Source organism: Alligator sinensis, unplaced genomic scaffold (genome assembly GCF_000455745.1).
Source record: "Alligator sinensis unplaced genomic scaffold, ASM45574v1 scaffold1102_1, whole genome shotgun sequence".
In the NCBI taxonomy this organism is placed as follows: Eukaryota; Metazoa; Chordata; order Crocodylia; family Alligatoridae; genus Alligator; species Alligator sinensis.
In genome coordinates, this window is record NW_005842342.1 from 215596 (window position 1) to 228863 (window position 13268).

Consider the following 13268-nt stretch of genomic DNA (forward strand, 5'->3'; position numbering starts at 1 on the left):
GTGGTCGCTCTTTCCATGCTACCACATAGAGAAGCAGTGACTATCTGGAGCTCTTCCTGTGCAGCCACAGAGAGAAGCAGCAGCAGCTGGGTCCTAGTCCCTGCCCACCTCACTCTGACCCAACCTTTGTCCCACAACTTGTTCTAGGACATAACAAATATAACATCACATATTTTCTTTATGCACAGCCTGTTCAATAAGATTTTCAATTACCCTTTGAACATTTTGTTTTATTATTGACACTTTGAGATTCATTGTTACTAATCCAGACTTTTAATAGGCAAACTAAAAAAAATAAACCATACATCTAATAAAGTATACAGCATTAGTTTAAAACCCATAGTCAATATAATAACTGATACAAAGTATACTACATGGATACTTTACAAAAACAGAAAAACGTTATTTAAATCCATATTTCAAGAAGGTTTAACATTAAATTACAAATGTTAATGTCAACTACGCATGGCGCTGCTAGTTTGAGAGTTTTAAAATGGAAACTGTTGATTCAATGTATAAATGTATGTATTATATATTTTTATATTTAAAAGCAATAATGCTCTAAGATTCTTACTGAAAAGTTACAAAAAATATGTCCTTCATGTGAAAAAAGTGTGCACTACTTCAATGCAAAAAATTAAACATTTTTCTTAAAATGTTGCACAAGCTCAGCTAACTTCATACATTATATACAGGTTGCTACAAGCAGAATAGTGCTGCTATAATCTTTATAAATATGTATAATGTACATACAGTACACAGACATACACTAGAGGTGCTGTGGGCATACCCATGAAAGTCCAAATATGATACTTGTATATATGTATCAACTAACCAGGAAGTGCACTAGACTAGTCTTTCAGATTGTAGCAGGCGACAGTTTCTATTGTCAACAAACAGGAACGTTAGTATGGATTCTAGACAAACAGGATTGCTATTAGTCCTGGAAGACAATAACAGAAATGACAACATAGCATGGTCAGTCACTGGCTATTTGAAGCTGCTTACAGGTAGTAGCATCTCCACATCTCTTATGTATATAGTACATATTTTTATACATGCGCAACATAAAAAACCCATCTGTTGCAGGCAGGAAAAGAAACTGTCCTTAACAACTTATAGTCTTAAGGAAGAATTGTTAATGGATATATACAGCATATAAAAAGTCAGTCAGTTTACAAAAATATAAGTGAGTTCAGTATATTTTTATACATCAAAATCTAATTAATCACAAAAATCTAGATATCCTGAGACAGGTATGTATTTTCCATCTAATTTACAAATGCTAGTGTACTGCCAGAGTACAATTAGAAAAGCACTATGTGCATTTCTCAGTAAGTACATAGCTAAAATGTTTAAGGCAATGTGCGAGTTTTAGGAGCTATCCTGCTGTTGTCAGGTTAAACACCAATGGTGCAAATATGCATAGTGTTGGCAGACACAAACCTATGGAATAGCTGCAAAATGTACATCTGCTGAAATATACTTCCACTATAGATGTTAACACTTCAATTTGGAACAAAACCAAAAATACTCTCCTATTTTGAACTCTTGCTTAATCATGATGTAATAGGAACTCACAGACTCAAATAATTGTAGTCTTATATAGTACATCTAACAATGGATTTATGAAACAAACAACACTACCATTTACCTATAATTTTCTTTGAGTAAAAACAGAGCTAAACAGAGTTAATAAAACTGATTGATTGTTTTAAATGCACAAGAAAGCTTTCAATAGGCTATTAAGAAATAAGGTTACGCATTGAAATATGCTTTCTACATAATTCCCAATAAAGTTTAGTTTGATTTCCTTGGCTAAAAACCTGTGCAAGAGAAGCTCAGACATTATTCTTTTAGAAAGTAAGAGTGAAATGCTGTGACATTAAAAAGTTGTTTCCTTCGGTGGATGTAAATGTATGTATCAATTATTTTAACTGAGCAAAAACTCTTTGAGTTGGAGGATTACTAATGCAAAAAATGTTTAACAATTACAGACTAGAACCATCTATCTTACTTTTGTTAAACTCAAGAAGAACAACATACTAAATACTGGGAAATTTCCTATTTCTTCAGACTCTTAACTTCAGAGACTAGATTGGACTAATGCTCATTTCACAAAACTAAGACTGAACCTGAATAGGATCCAGTTATTAAAACAGCCCTCCCACTCCAGATCTACCTTTGAATAAAAATATATTTCCCTTTAGCATGACCATTATATTGTTTGGGTAATAATGTCTTGCATTCAAAAGCTTGTCTAACTCTATTCTAGTTATGCAATTGGCCCAATAAAAGATATAACCCTAAGAAATACTTGCCTCTTGCATAATTGGTTGACTATTATATGGCTACCAACCTTTCCTTTCTGGTTCTTAAATATTCCCTATGCCCTTCCTAGATGGTATGTGCATGTAAAACTTCAAATTACACACACACACACACACACACACAAGCAGATTTTAGACTCTATTTTTAGTTATTTTGTGTGAAGTTACACACACACACACACACACACACCGAGTTTTCTGTAAATTGCTGCAATACACAAATAAGCAGCATAAATGGTTGTAGCAGAAGTAAAGATCTAATGAGCTGAGAGTGTTAGAACTCCTGTTAATCATCGCTTCTTGTCATTCGCAAGCCTAGGAATTTATGAACGGATAAATATACTGTGTACACTGAAAATTGATTTTTTTATTGTGTATGCACTGCAGGAAGGGTAAATATATCCTACATGTTTACGCAACATTATAATTAGCTTTAGTCACAAACATATGTAAATGTGTAATTTGTAAGAAGGCTTCTTCAATGCCTGGCTGAACTAACCGGGAACCAAACATATTAGGATGTGTGATTTTGTTCAGAAAATAGAGGGGCAAGTAAAGAGATACAGAAAAGTCCGTGAAGTTTGCAACTGAAATGGCCATGACTACAATTTTCAAAAGAGCCCAAGCAAGTTACATACCCATTTCCAATAGAAGTTCAATGGAAGCTGTGTGCCTAACCCTCTTCAGGGCCTCTGAAAATCCAAACCCCAAATCCCATTGGAAACTGGGGCCTAAATCCATCAAGCCCTCTGAAAATACAAACCTAAATATCTAAATTCATGCACCGCACAAGTCATTGGTGCTAGAGGCTGGATGCGCTTTGTATAATGAAGTTGAGAGAGTTAAGTAAACTCTTATATATATTTTTCAGAACAAAAGAGAACTGGGGACTCAAACCTTTCCTCTTCTTCACTAAATAGTCATTTAGACATATAATGTAACAACAGATACAAAAGCAGAGGGTCAATACCTTCAGTGCTTACTCAAGAAAAATTCTAATTGAAGAATTTGATCCAATGATTTTGGCTAATAGCTGTCAGTCCTCAGCTATCATTTAACAAACATTTATTACCTGCACTTTCAAATGCCTAAAACCCACTTACATTAAACCTATCATATTACACATGTAATGATTTTAGTATATTGCACTCCTACATCATTATTGTGACTCAGCTGATATACAAAAGTGCTGGACGATAAGTTTATTCACTGATAATGTGTGTGCATACAACAGATTTTCCTCTTGTAGAACTGTATCAGTTTCATTCAGTTGATAGCACTCAGTCTCTTAGTAAAAGATTTTGTAGCCAAATCTCACACCAAGAATTAGGTTCCTCACCAAGAATACTTCACATTCAAAAGCTTGTCTAATTCTATCCCAGCTGCATAGTTGGTTCAATAAAAATATCACCCTAAGAAATCCTTGCTCCTAGTAAAGCCTGACACTGCCAAACTAAATGTGCTACATGATTTGTGGTACAATACCTAGCACAAGAAAGCTTTGACTTCTGCACATTTCTGGTGCCTGAGCAAGCAGAAGCCTAAATTTTCTTGGTAATACTTGCCTAGAGGAAGGATAATCTTAACCAATATTGCCTTTGAATAAAACATGTCTAGGACTATGAGATTTGTGGACTAGAACAACAACTGTATAAAACCAAAATCCATTCTTTTCTTATGTAAAAGTGTTGTCATAATAGACAAAGAAAATGGGTTTTCCTACTTCCTATATAGCTTAAGAAAGTAGAATTTCGTGTTTATCAAAATCCTGAAAAAAAGTTTCCAGCAAGTATCAGAAGGATGTAAACTTCAAGAATGGAGGGAAAATTGTGACTTTACAGAGTGTTCAGTATCATTTTTTGTCACAGTTAAAGGAAGTTAACAGATTTTATGTTTAAGCTTGGTTGGCTACATAACTGGTTTAACTAGATATACGCATACTGCTACTATAATATATGTCTTTACACATACATTTGTGTGTATATAAAAATATTTACTTTGTTGCCAAAGTTAATATCTGCATATAAAATCAAGAATACTGAAGAATGTAGAACTACTAACTCCTCCTTTGGAGAAAAGTAATAAACCAATTATATGTCCTATGGAAAGAACACTCTTTGTAAAATACAGCTTGTACTGAATTCTCATCTATTTCTGAGTTAATACATTTACTGAAATTTCATAAGTGAATAGACAACATAGAACTGAAAAAACTATGTTGTAGAGGTTTGTGTGCAATTATAGAACTATAATTTGTATAATACTTACGTTTTTAGATTATATGCATCCCTCCCTAGTATCTAGTTACTACTACCAGAAGCAAAATTTTAAAATGTAATTTTACTTTAATGTGTATACATATGAAGAGTCTTTCAGGAACATTTATTTTCTCTCGAAACACTTTGGTCAGAAAACAATTAAACATGAATAATATTTTTCCTGATCCATGTAGATATTCAAAACATCCTACAAAATCAAAATCATAAAATTATAAAACTACCAGTCTGCAAAACCAACTTCAATAGCTGTAAAACTTTATGCTGACAAAATATTTTATATGCTGATATAAACATATGAAGTTTTGACACTATGCTTTACTTACATACTCTACAATTCAAAGTTTTCCAGTTCAAAGCTAGAGCACAGCCCTTTACCCAGTCTGGTTAGACATGATACCATGTACAATACTTTACAAGATAAACACAACTGTATGGAGATTTCTGAAATATAGAAGCCCAACAAAGTAAAGCAGCTGCTGCAGGCTGAAGTTTGAACTTCCTTCTAATTATATGTTAATATCACCTTCCTAATATCAATCACACTCTCTCTCCCAAAATATCTTTGAAAGCTATATTTTAATTTTTATGCAATTTAAGGGGTTGCACCATTTCTACAAGATGAAATAACACGCTCTTTCAAATCCGTGATGACCATGGATTCTTAATAAAGTAACTGAGTTTACTGTGTTGGAATTGTACATTGACTGCTAGATCCACGTAGTCATTCCAAACTCATTGGGACTATTTGTAGTTAGGTTCTTAGTCTTTAACATATATGTGTTTCATAGACTAAAAATGTTTATTTCTTATTGCTAAACTTTTGGAGAACATAATAACATTATCTTAGTGGGAAAGACACAAGTTAATCAGTGTGAGAGAGATGAATGCATTTAGATAATTTTAAACTTTTCTTCTTTCCTGGAGTTCACTCTGTGGACTTGGATGACATTTTGATGTGGTTCACATGGGATGGCTTTTCTAATACTGCTGTCTATGTGCAAAAGGCAACTGTGTTGCTGACCTGGCCATGTCACCTGCAAATTCCAGTGTAAAATTTCCAGGAAACCCCCACAACGTTCAAATTTTGCTCATGTGACACTACAGTACATGGAGCCCAAAAATATTTTTCAACAGTCTGTTACCCAATGATGAAAGAGAAATATTTAAGGACAACCTATTTCTTTATCCTGAGTAAATAAATTCTACTTGTCACTTCACCAGGCATGTTCCATTAGAGTGCATCTTGATTTTGTTTTCTAGTCCAATATCTTAAAAGCGGTTTATTATATTTTGCTTCATTCTCCTTACTCTTCTCCAGCAGGAGGTGGAGGCTGGCACAGCTTGTATAATCTATCAAAAAAACAAAAAACAATCACTGTGTTGTCAGAGGATAATGTCACCATTAAAACTAGCCAGATTAAGGCAAAAGGGGCTCAACCAAATAGAATCAATTCTATATTCAGTGGGCGCATCTACACATGCACTTTATTGCAGAGTAGACTAATATGCTCTGCAGTAAAGTGTCACCATTTCAAAGTGTGCCGCAATTAGGGTGCAGTAGACTAATTTACTCCAGTGTAGGATAGTCCTGTCAAACACAAGTACTATCCTATGCCAGAGTAAATAACTGTGATTAAATGAACGTGTAGCTGGTGACACAGGTGCAAACTGCACCCAGTTAGCCGAGTCAGCAGGGGGCCAGGCTCCTGCCTGCTGCTGGCCCTAAACTGCTCCACCTGGGCTCAATTTACTCCTGTCACCAGGCACACATTCAGATGTTATACCCAGATTAGTTTACTCCAGTGCAAATTGCACCAGAGTAAATTCAGTCACATTAATTGCAAATATAGATATGTCCGCTGGGTACATCTACACATACATTAATGTGCATGTCTACATGAGATGCTAACTCTGCAGTAGTTTAATAATACTGCACAGTAGCGTGTCACAGCACAAACAGTACTGATACACTACTGCACAGTATTATTAGACTACTGCACAGTAGCATCACTAAAAAGGCATTCGCTGACGCTGCTGCACAGTAACTCTGGTTACTGTGCATTTATTTAGTACTTGATTATACAAGTACTAAATTAAATTATACAAGTACTAAATTAAATGCACAGTAACCAGAGTTGCTGCACAGTAGCACCAGCAAACAACTTTTTAGTGATGCTACTGTGCAGTAGCCTAATATTATTGTGTAGTAGCATATTAGTACTGTTTTCCTGTGACATACTACTATGCAGTATTAATAAACTACTGTGGAGTTAGTGTCTCATGTAGACATTCCAACTGTGTATCAGAAGGGACTCCACTGCAGTCAGCAGCATAATATTGGTATAAAACTAGTGAGATCTGAATCCAGTTACAGAACTTTTATGGTGTTTGCAAAAATAAACACCTGCTTATTATTCAAACACCTCACTATTAGTAACTCTTCATATTCTAACATTCAATATCACCACAGATAGACCTCCATTAAACCATATGTAATTGCTGATCTGAGTGCCTAAAATGGCAAATCGGGTCTGGACACTGCTACTACTGACTTATTTTGTACTCCAGCTACCACAGCTGTAAGGTCTTTCTCCATCAAACAAATGATTAAGCATTAAAAACCCAGTCATTTTTGTAACAACATCTCCACTTAAGATAGCACTACATCTCTTTCTCCTCTCTCTCAGTCATTTTAGTTCACATGCATAACAGTATGTGATCCCAGCTGGCAGGTCCTCTCTCATTTTATTAACTACTTATTTTTTCATGTTTTGTGTAAGTGCTATAAATTGGTGTCTTTATAATAGTAACTTAAAAGATACCTGACCGACTCCAGTGTGATTTGTAGTACAGCAAGCTGAAGCATAGATCTGATCTGGACGATAGGGCTGTGTGAATGATTCCAGCCTTTTTTTCTGGGCAATATAAAGTTACATTGCCTACAGTAATTATGGCTGTCTGAGATGTTGCCAGTGTGGCTCCTACTGTCAATCCACATGTACCTTATGCGTGTTTGTGCGCTGCCCTAATAAACACTGCTATTCAAACACTTGTGTCACCTTTTGCTCCTGTTAGTGGACATAAAAGGTGAAATGACAGCAGTTTCCCTCAGTTCCCATGCCATTTGAAGCCAAAACTAGATAGCTGTTGAGTCCAAAGAGGAAGAATGAAAGATCATGAATTCATACAGACATTTCTAAGAATAGTTACTGTAACAATTGTTCTCTCTTCAAGAATTCTCCACAAAGCCAACTGTAGATGACCAGCAAGTATTATCCCATCAAGATGTTTTGAAGCATATTAGCCACACCAGTCAAACTAGGACTACAATTACTGCTCATCTGTTAGAAGCAACCTTTTACAAAGGTCAATGGATTACTCTACACCCCTGCCTAGCATATTCAGCAGCTGGCCTGCTTTTGAATCAGATGGAGGATGTACCTTAAACTCAGATGCAAGAAGTCCTTTTTGGTGGCAGAAATACATAAGCCAACAAACAACACTGAGTAGCTGGTTTGATACGCTCTATGGTGAAAGAGGTTAGCCTTTAGAATGAATTGCTAGGACAAATATAGGATTATGGCTGAGTTTTCTTGGTCTCAGAGACCAATGCTGAAAATGAGTTTGGGCTTAGGTTTCAACAAAAACTTATATCTACATAGAATATATAGAATATTCTATTAGATCTATATCTAATAGAATATAGCTATAAGGGCTAGCAGATGCATCTATTAGTGTCTGTCTGAAATTACAGCAACTAAGAAAATAGTCTTCAGTGGGCATGTCTACATGTGCTATTAATGTGCTTTAGGCTTACTGCACCATAAATTACTGTGCAGTAAACCTTCCCTGGAAGCATATCTACAAGTGCAACCTGTTGGTTGCAGATTTGCTCACAATGGCAGCAGTTCAGGGCTGCTCCTGACCTGCTCTGCCCCCCTGCAGCAGCCAGGGGGAGCTCCAGGCTCCCCAGGGTGTTAGCCCAGGGGCTAACAAGGAACACAGGGGCCAGCTGCGATATGCATGGGGCTAGGAGAGCTCTGCCGGCTGCAGCAGCAGCAGCAGCAGCTGTCTCCTGGCCCTGTGCACTTTGGGATGGGACCTGATGTGCATGGGGCCAGAAGACAGCTGCTCCTGCACTGGCCGAGCTCTTCTGGCCCTGTGAAACACAGCTGCTAGCAAGCCCCATCACAGGCAGGGGCTCCCTGCTCAGCAGGGGTTTCACCAGGAGCTGTTCCATGTGTGGCACAGTAGTCATGTAAGAATATTTTGTAGCAGGGTGAATTAGCCCACTCTAACCTAATTAGCTGAGGTGTGGTGCAGCCCAGACACCAGCTACACTACCTTTGCCCTGTTCTTGAATCCACTACTGGGCAAACATAGCTGGCATCAAGGCATTTGATGGAAAGACATAGAAAAAGATAATAGATAACTGGAAAGATGTTGGATACTAAACCCAGACTAGAACAAAGGTTCTGGTACTTGGGACTGATGTTACAGAAAAACAATGAATGGAAGACCTTTGCGGTAACAACCCTTGTCTGATCAATATGTGCGCTTAGGACATTCATCATGATGTTGCTGATTCTTGACAGTGAAAAATCCATCAGGGTTATCTCATTTTGTTTATAACCTGATAGTCTGGGTCAGACCCTATGTTTATCTAGCCTATTACTCTGTCTCCAACAGGGGCAAGTAGTAATGTTTTAGAGAGAGTATATGAGAAAGCAATGTCTGGTGTAGTTCACTCCTCTCCTTTCATACCTTCCCTGGCATCAACCATCATTGGTTTAGGGATCCCTGACTTTCTACTTAGTAGCTCCTAATGGACATTGCCTCCAGGTATGTGTCTAATCCAGTTTTGAACTAACTGCCTCTACAACTTCTGTGGCAAAGAGTTTCACAAATTCACAAAAGGGACTTCTTTGTTTAAAATCAGAATCCTGTTAATTTTAGTGGGCAATCCCTTTTTCTTATATTCTGGGAATTGGTAAATACCAGTTCTCTATGCATTTTATCCACACCCTTCATGATTTTATATCCCCCTCATCCTTCTTCTTCTAACCTTTACAGTCTCTCCTGATATGGCAGCTGCTCCATAAGCACAATTATTTTGCTGCCTTTCTCTGTACCTTTTTCTACATCCATTTTGTGATATGGAGACTAAAATTGCTCACAGTATTCAAGATATAGGCCCATCTTGGATTTATAGTGACATAGCGATGTTTTCAATTCCCTTCTTAGCGATGCCAAGCATTTTACTGGCTTTTCTGGCTACTGCTACGAATTATGATGAGGTTTTAAAACCCAATGTAAAATGACTCAAAGGTCTCTTTCCTGAATAGTAATAGATTGTTCATAGCCCAGCACTGTATATGTATAGTTGCAGTTATTTTTCCATATATACATTATTTTGCATTGTTAGCACTGAAGTTCATCTGACACTTTTTTGTCCACTCAGTTCTGTGAAATCTTCCATGAATTCTTCACCATCAGTTTGGAATTTGACTACCAGAAATAATTTAGTATCACCTGCAAATTTAGCCATTTCACTATTGCACTCCCTTTTCCAGATATTTTTTCTTATTCATCTCTCTCAATTATTACTTTATTTTTACTGGAATTTTAACACTTCAGTAGATCTATCTGCACACACATGTATGTATGTATCAACATCTATGTAGCTATATAGTATACCAATTTGTAATTACTATTTAACAATAAAATATCATATTTTAAATCAACCTAGTAAACAATAACTAGATTAATACAACCAGTTTAAGGCAAATCCAAGATGAAGAAACACACAGTGCTAGACTGTGTTTAGTTATTTTCAAATGGTGAGCCCCTTACTTCTTTGAAAGCATTTGTCAAGTGTCTATAATCCATTATAGCATTGAAGTCTGCATAAATACAGCACAGTCGTATTTTTCATTCTAATGGATGTTTTGGTAAGAGACAGAAATACTGCCTCATTTTTAAGGTAGTGGAAAACATGATTTAGATAAGATATTGCAGTATAATATTTTATAAAAAAACAGCATATAAGATATTGCAGTATAATATTTTATAAAAAAATATTCAGACATAAATATTCCCCATGAAAGATCACAGCCTGGAAGGATTCTCTCCTGCTCCGTTTTTTAAAAGCCAAACCTAATCCTTATGATTTAAAGGAAGAATGACAATTTTCCTTTAACTTTTCTAAGTGATGCATGTGGTTTTTACTTTATAACTGCTTTACTTTTCATTGGATTAAAACAATTAAAAAACAAAGTAATTCTGTGGGCTTTATAAAGCCAAATTTTGCTCTAAAGTACACAGTCAACTCGGTGAGAGCTGCATGCATTCATGAATCTGGCAGAGAGAACTGTCACAAATTAGAAAAGGTCTTAATTACAAGCAATTAAGTCTACCCTTTGGTTACCTTGGGACAGACTGTGGTGTTCTGTCCCTCACTCCTAAATTCTTGGCAGTGTTCTGCACTCTTGCTCCCTGAAAAAGAGAAAAATAATTTTGCTTCATATACAGCTAATGCAAGTTTTGGTGTACCTCCTGAATAAACATGTCACTGCAACCTTTATTAATAAATATGCTTCATTAAGGATGCCCTACCTAACAAAAATTCTGCAGCCAACAAGGAAAAAAAACACATTCTAATAAAAGCAACTACAACTAAGATTCACAAAAAGAAACTTTTCCAGTTCTCCAATTTGTTAAATAATGTATATTGTATTAATGTCAATCCAGACCAAAAGCAAGAGAACTGCTTAACAAAACTTGAGATTGTGAAGCAAGTGAAAAACTACACTGCTTATATAACTCTGATTTAATTTGCATGACATCTCTCTCTTCCTAATAAGAGGCTTGATATCAGGCCCTTTACTCCAGCAAAACTCCATTATAATAAGAATTTGAATGAGCAAGTACTACATGTTCCTTCCTAGATCTAAGAATGCTTCTGGTGAGCAACTGCTTCTTCAACACAGAAAAGGCAGGCAGTGTTAAGGCATTATTTTGAGACTCAGTCTAAGAGGAACTCTGTGCTTTGCACTTGGCTCTGTGTAAACTTGAGCAAATTAATTAATCTCATTGCATCTCCTGTCCTCTATAAGATAGAACAAACAGTACTTCACTACCTCACAGGGATACTGTGAAGCTGAATTAATTAAAAGTATGAGTCAAACACACTGAAGAGCAACACAGAAAAGTGTCTATAGAGACACACAAGCCTCAACATATGGAAGAGCAGCATGGGTAAAAGTTCATGATAAAATTGGGGAGCTAGATTTTCAAACTAAGGTTTGACAAAATATTGTCTGATTGAATTTTCTAGATCTTAGAGGAATTGGAAGCTATTTCCTAAATTGCCTTTGCATTATTGTCTCTCTCATGAATTCAAACTCAAAACAAAATAAAGGAAACATTAACAGATTTTCAGGACTTGAATAGGATAGAATAGAATTGTACTTAGCTGTTTGCAGATATGGAAAAAAAAAAAAACACACACTTTACTGGAAGAAGCAAAGCTCTAGTTCAACCTGACTCTGCAGCATCTGTATAGATCAGGCACTTCCACAGGGCTTTTTGGCACTTTTATCTAAAGTCAATCAGCTATTAGATAAAAGTGCCAAAAAAACCCTACTAAAGCGCCCAATCTATACAGATGCTGCAAATCCAGGTCAAACTAACTCTGCCTCTTCTGGGTATGTGCTGGGCTCGGTGCAGGCCATGCTGAGTAAGTACAAGTTGTTGTTTTTTTTATGTCTGCAAGCAGCCTAAGTGCCTAAATCAATTTAGAAACCCAGTAAGTAGAATGAAATTTGGCCTTATATATATATTTATATGAATTTCAAAAGTAAATTCTTGATTATAGAGATTGACATATAATTAATTTAACCAAATGCAACTGTATACATACTATATATATGAAAATATTAACATTAATCATAGTTAGACCTTGATCTGTAGTGGTATCTAAGAAAGAAATATCCACCTATTTTTACATTAATTGTATCATCCACATTATTCTATTGCAAAATTTGAAAAAATTCAACACATCAGAATTTCTTTGGATCAGAAATGCTGAGTTTTGGACAACCATTGATCAATTGAACAACCACTGATCTGTATCTTAAGCAGGATTTTCCTCTATTTCACCTTTTATAAGCAAGGGTTCTCTCTTTTATTTATTTTTTTTGGTGGTGATATCTTTTATTGGACCAACTGTATCACCAAAAAAATCCTTGGCTATGAAAGGTGAAATGGAGGAGGAAATTCCTGCTTGAGACATACCAGCAGTCTTAGTGCAATGTGTGTGCATTAGGGGTGTGTGAAGCGGGCCTTATTCAATTTGGATTTGGATTCGGCCCAAATCAGGGACGGTGATTCGATTCGTTGATTCGGATCACTGTCCCTGATTCGATTCAGCTGAATCTGAATCTGAAAATTTGATGATGATTCGGAGAATCAGTGATTTGGCCATAGACACAGCTTTAAATGTTTTTTCCACATACCTTGAGGTAGCAGGCATGGCTCATGAATACTGCGATGCTGGGGTAGATGGAACATCCCACAGGAGTGTGCGGGGGGGGCCCTCCATGTGCTCAGCAGCAACCCTAGAAGTGTATCAGAAGTACTTCCGGTCCACTTCTGGGTC

General features: G+C 36.3%; 1 protein-coding gene across 1 annotated transcript in view; it reads right to left on the reverse strand.

Annotated features, from left to right (window-relative positions):
• Positions 1–218: 218 nt before the first annotated feature.
• The window catches only part of PREX2 (phosphatidylinositol-3,4,5-trisphosphate dependent Rac exchange factor 2), a 327787-nt gene continuing 314737 nt past the window's right edge, over positions 219–13268 (reverse strand). The window contains exons 40-41 of the mRNA XM_025210219.1: positions 11037–11104; positions 219–5959 (exon numbers count right to left, since the gene is read on the reverse strand). Coding sequence (XP_025066004.1) covers positions 5914–5959; positions 11037–11104 — 114 coding nt within the window. The 3' untranslated portion in view covers positions 219–5913. The remainder of the gene's footprint in view (positions 5960–11036; positions 11105–13268) is intronic.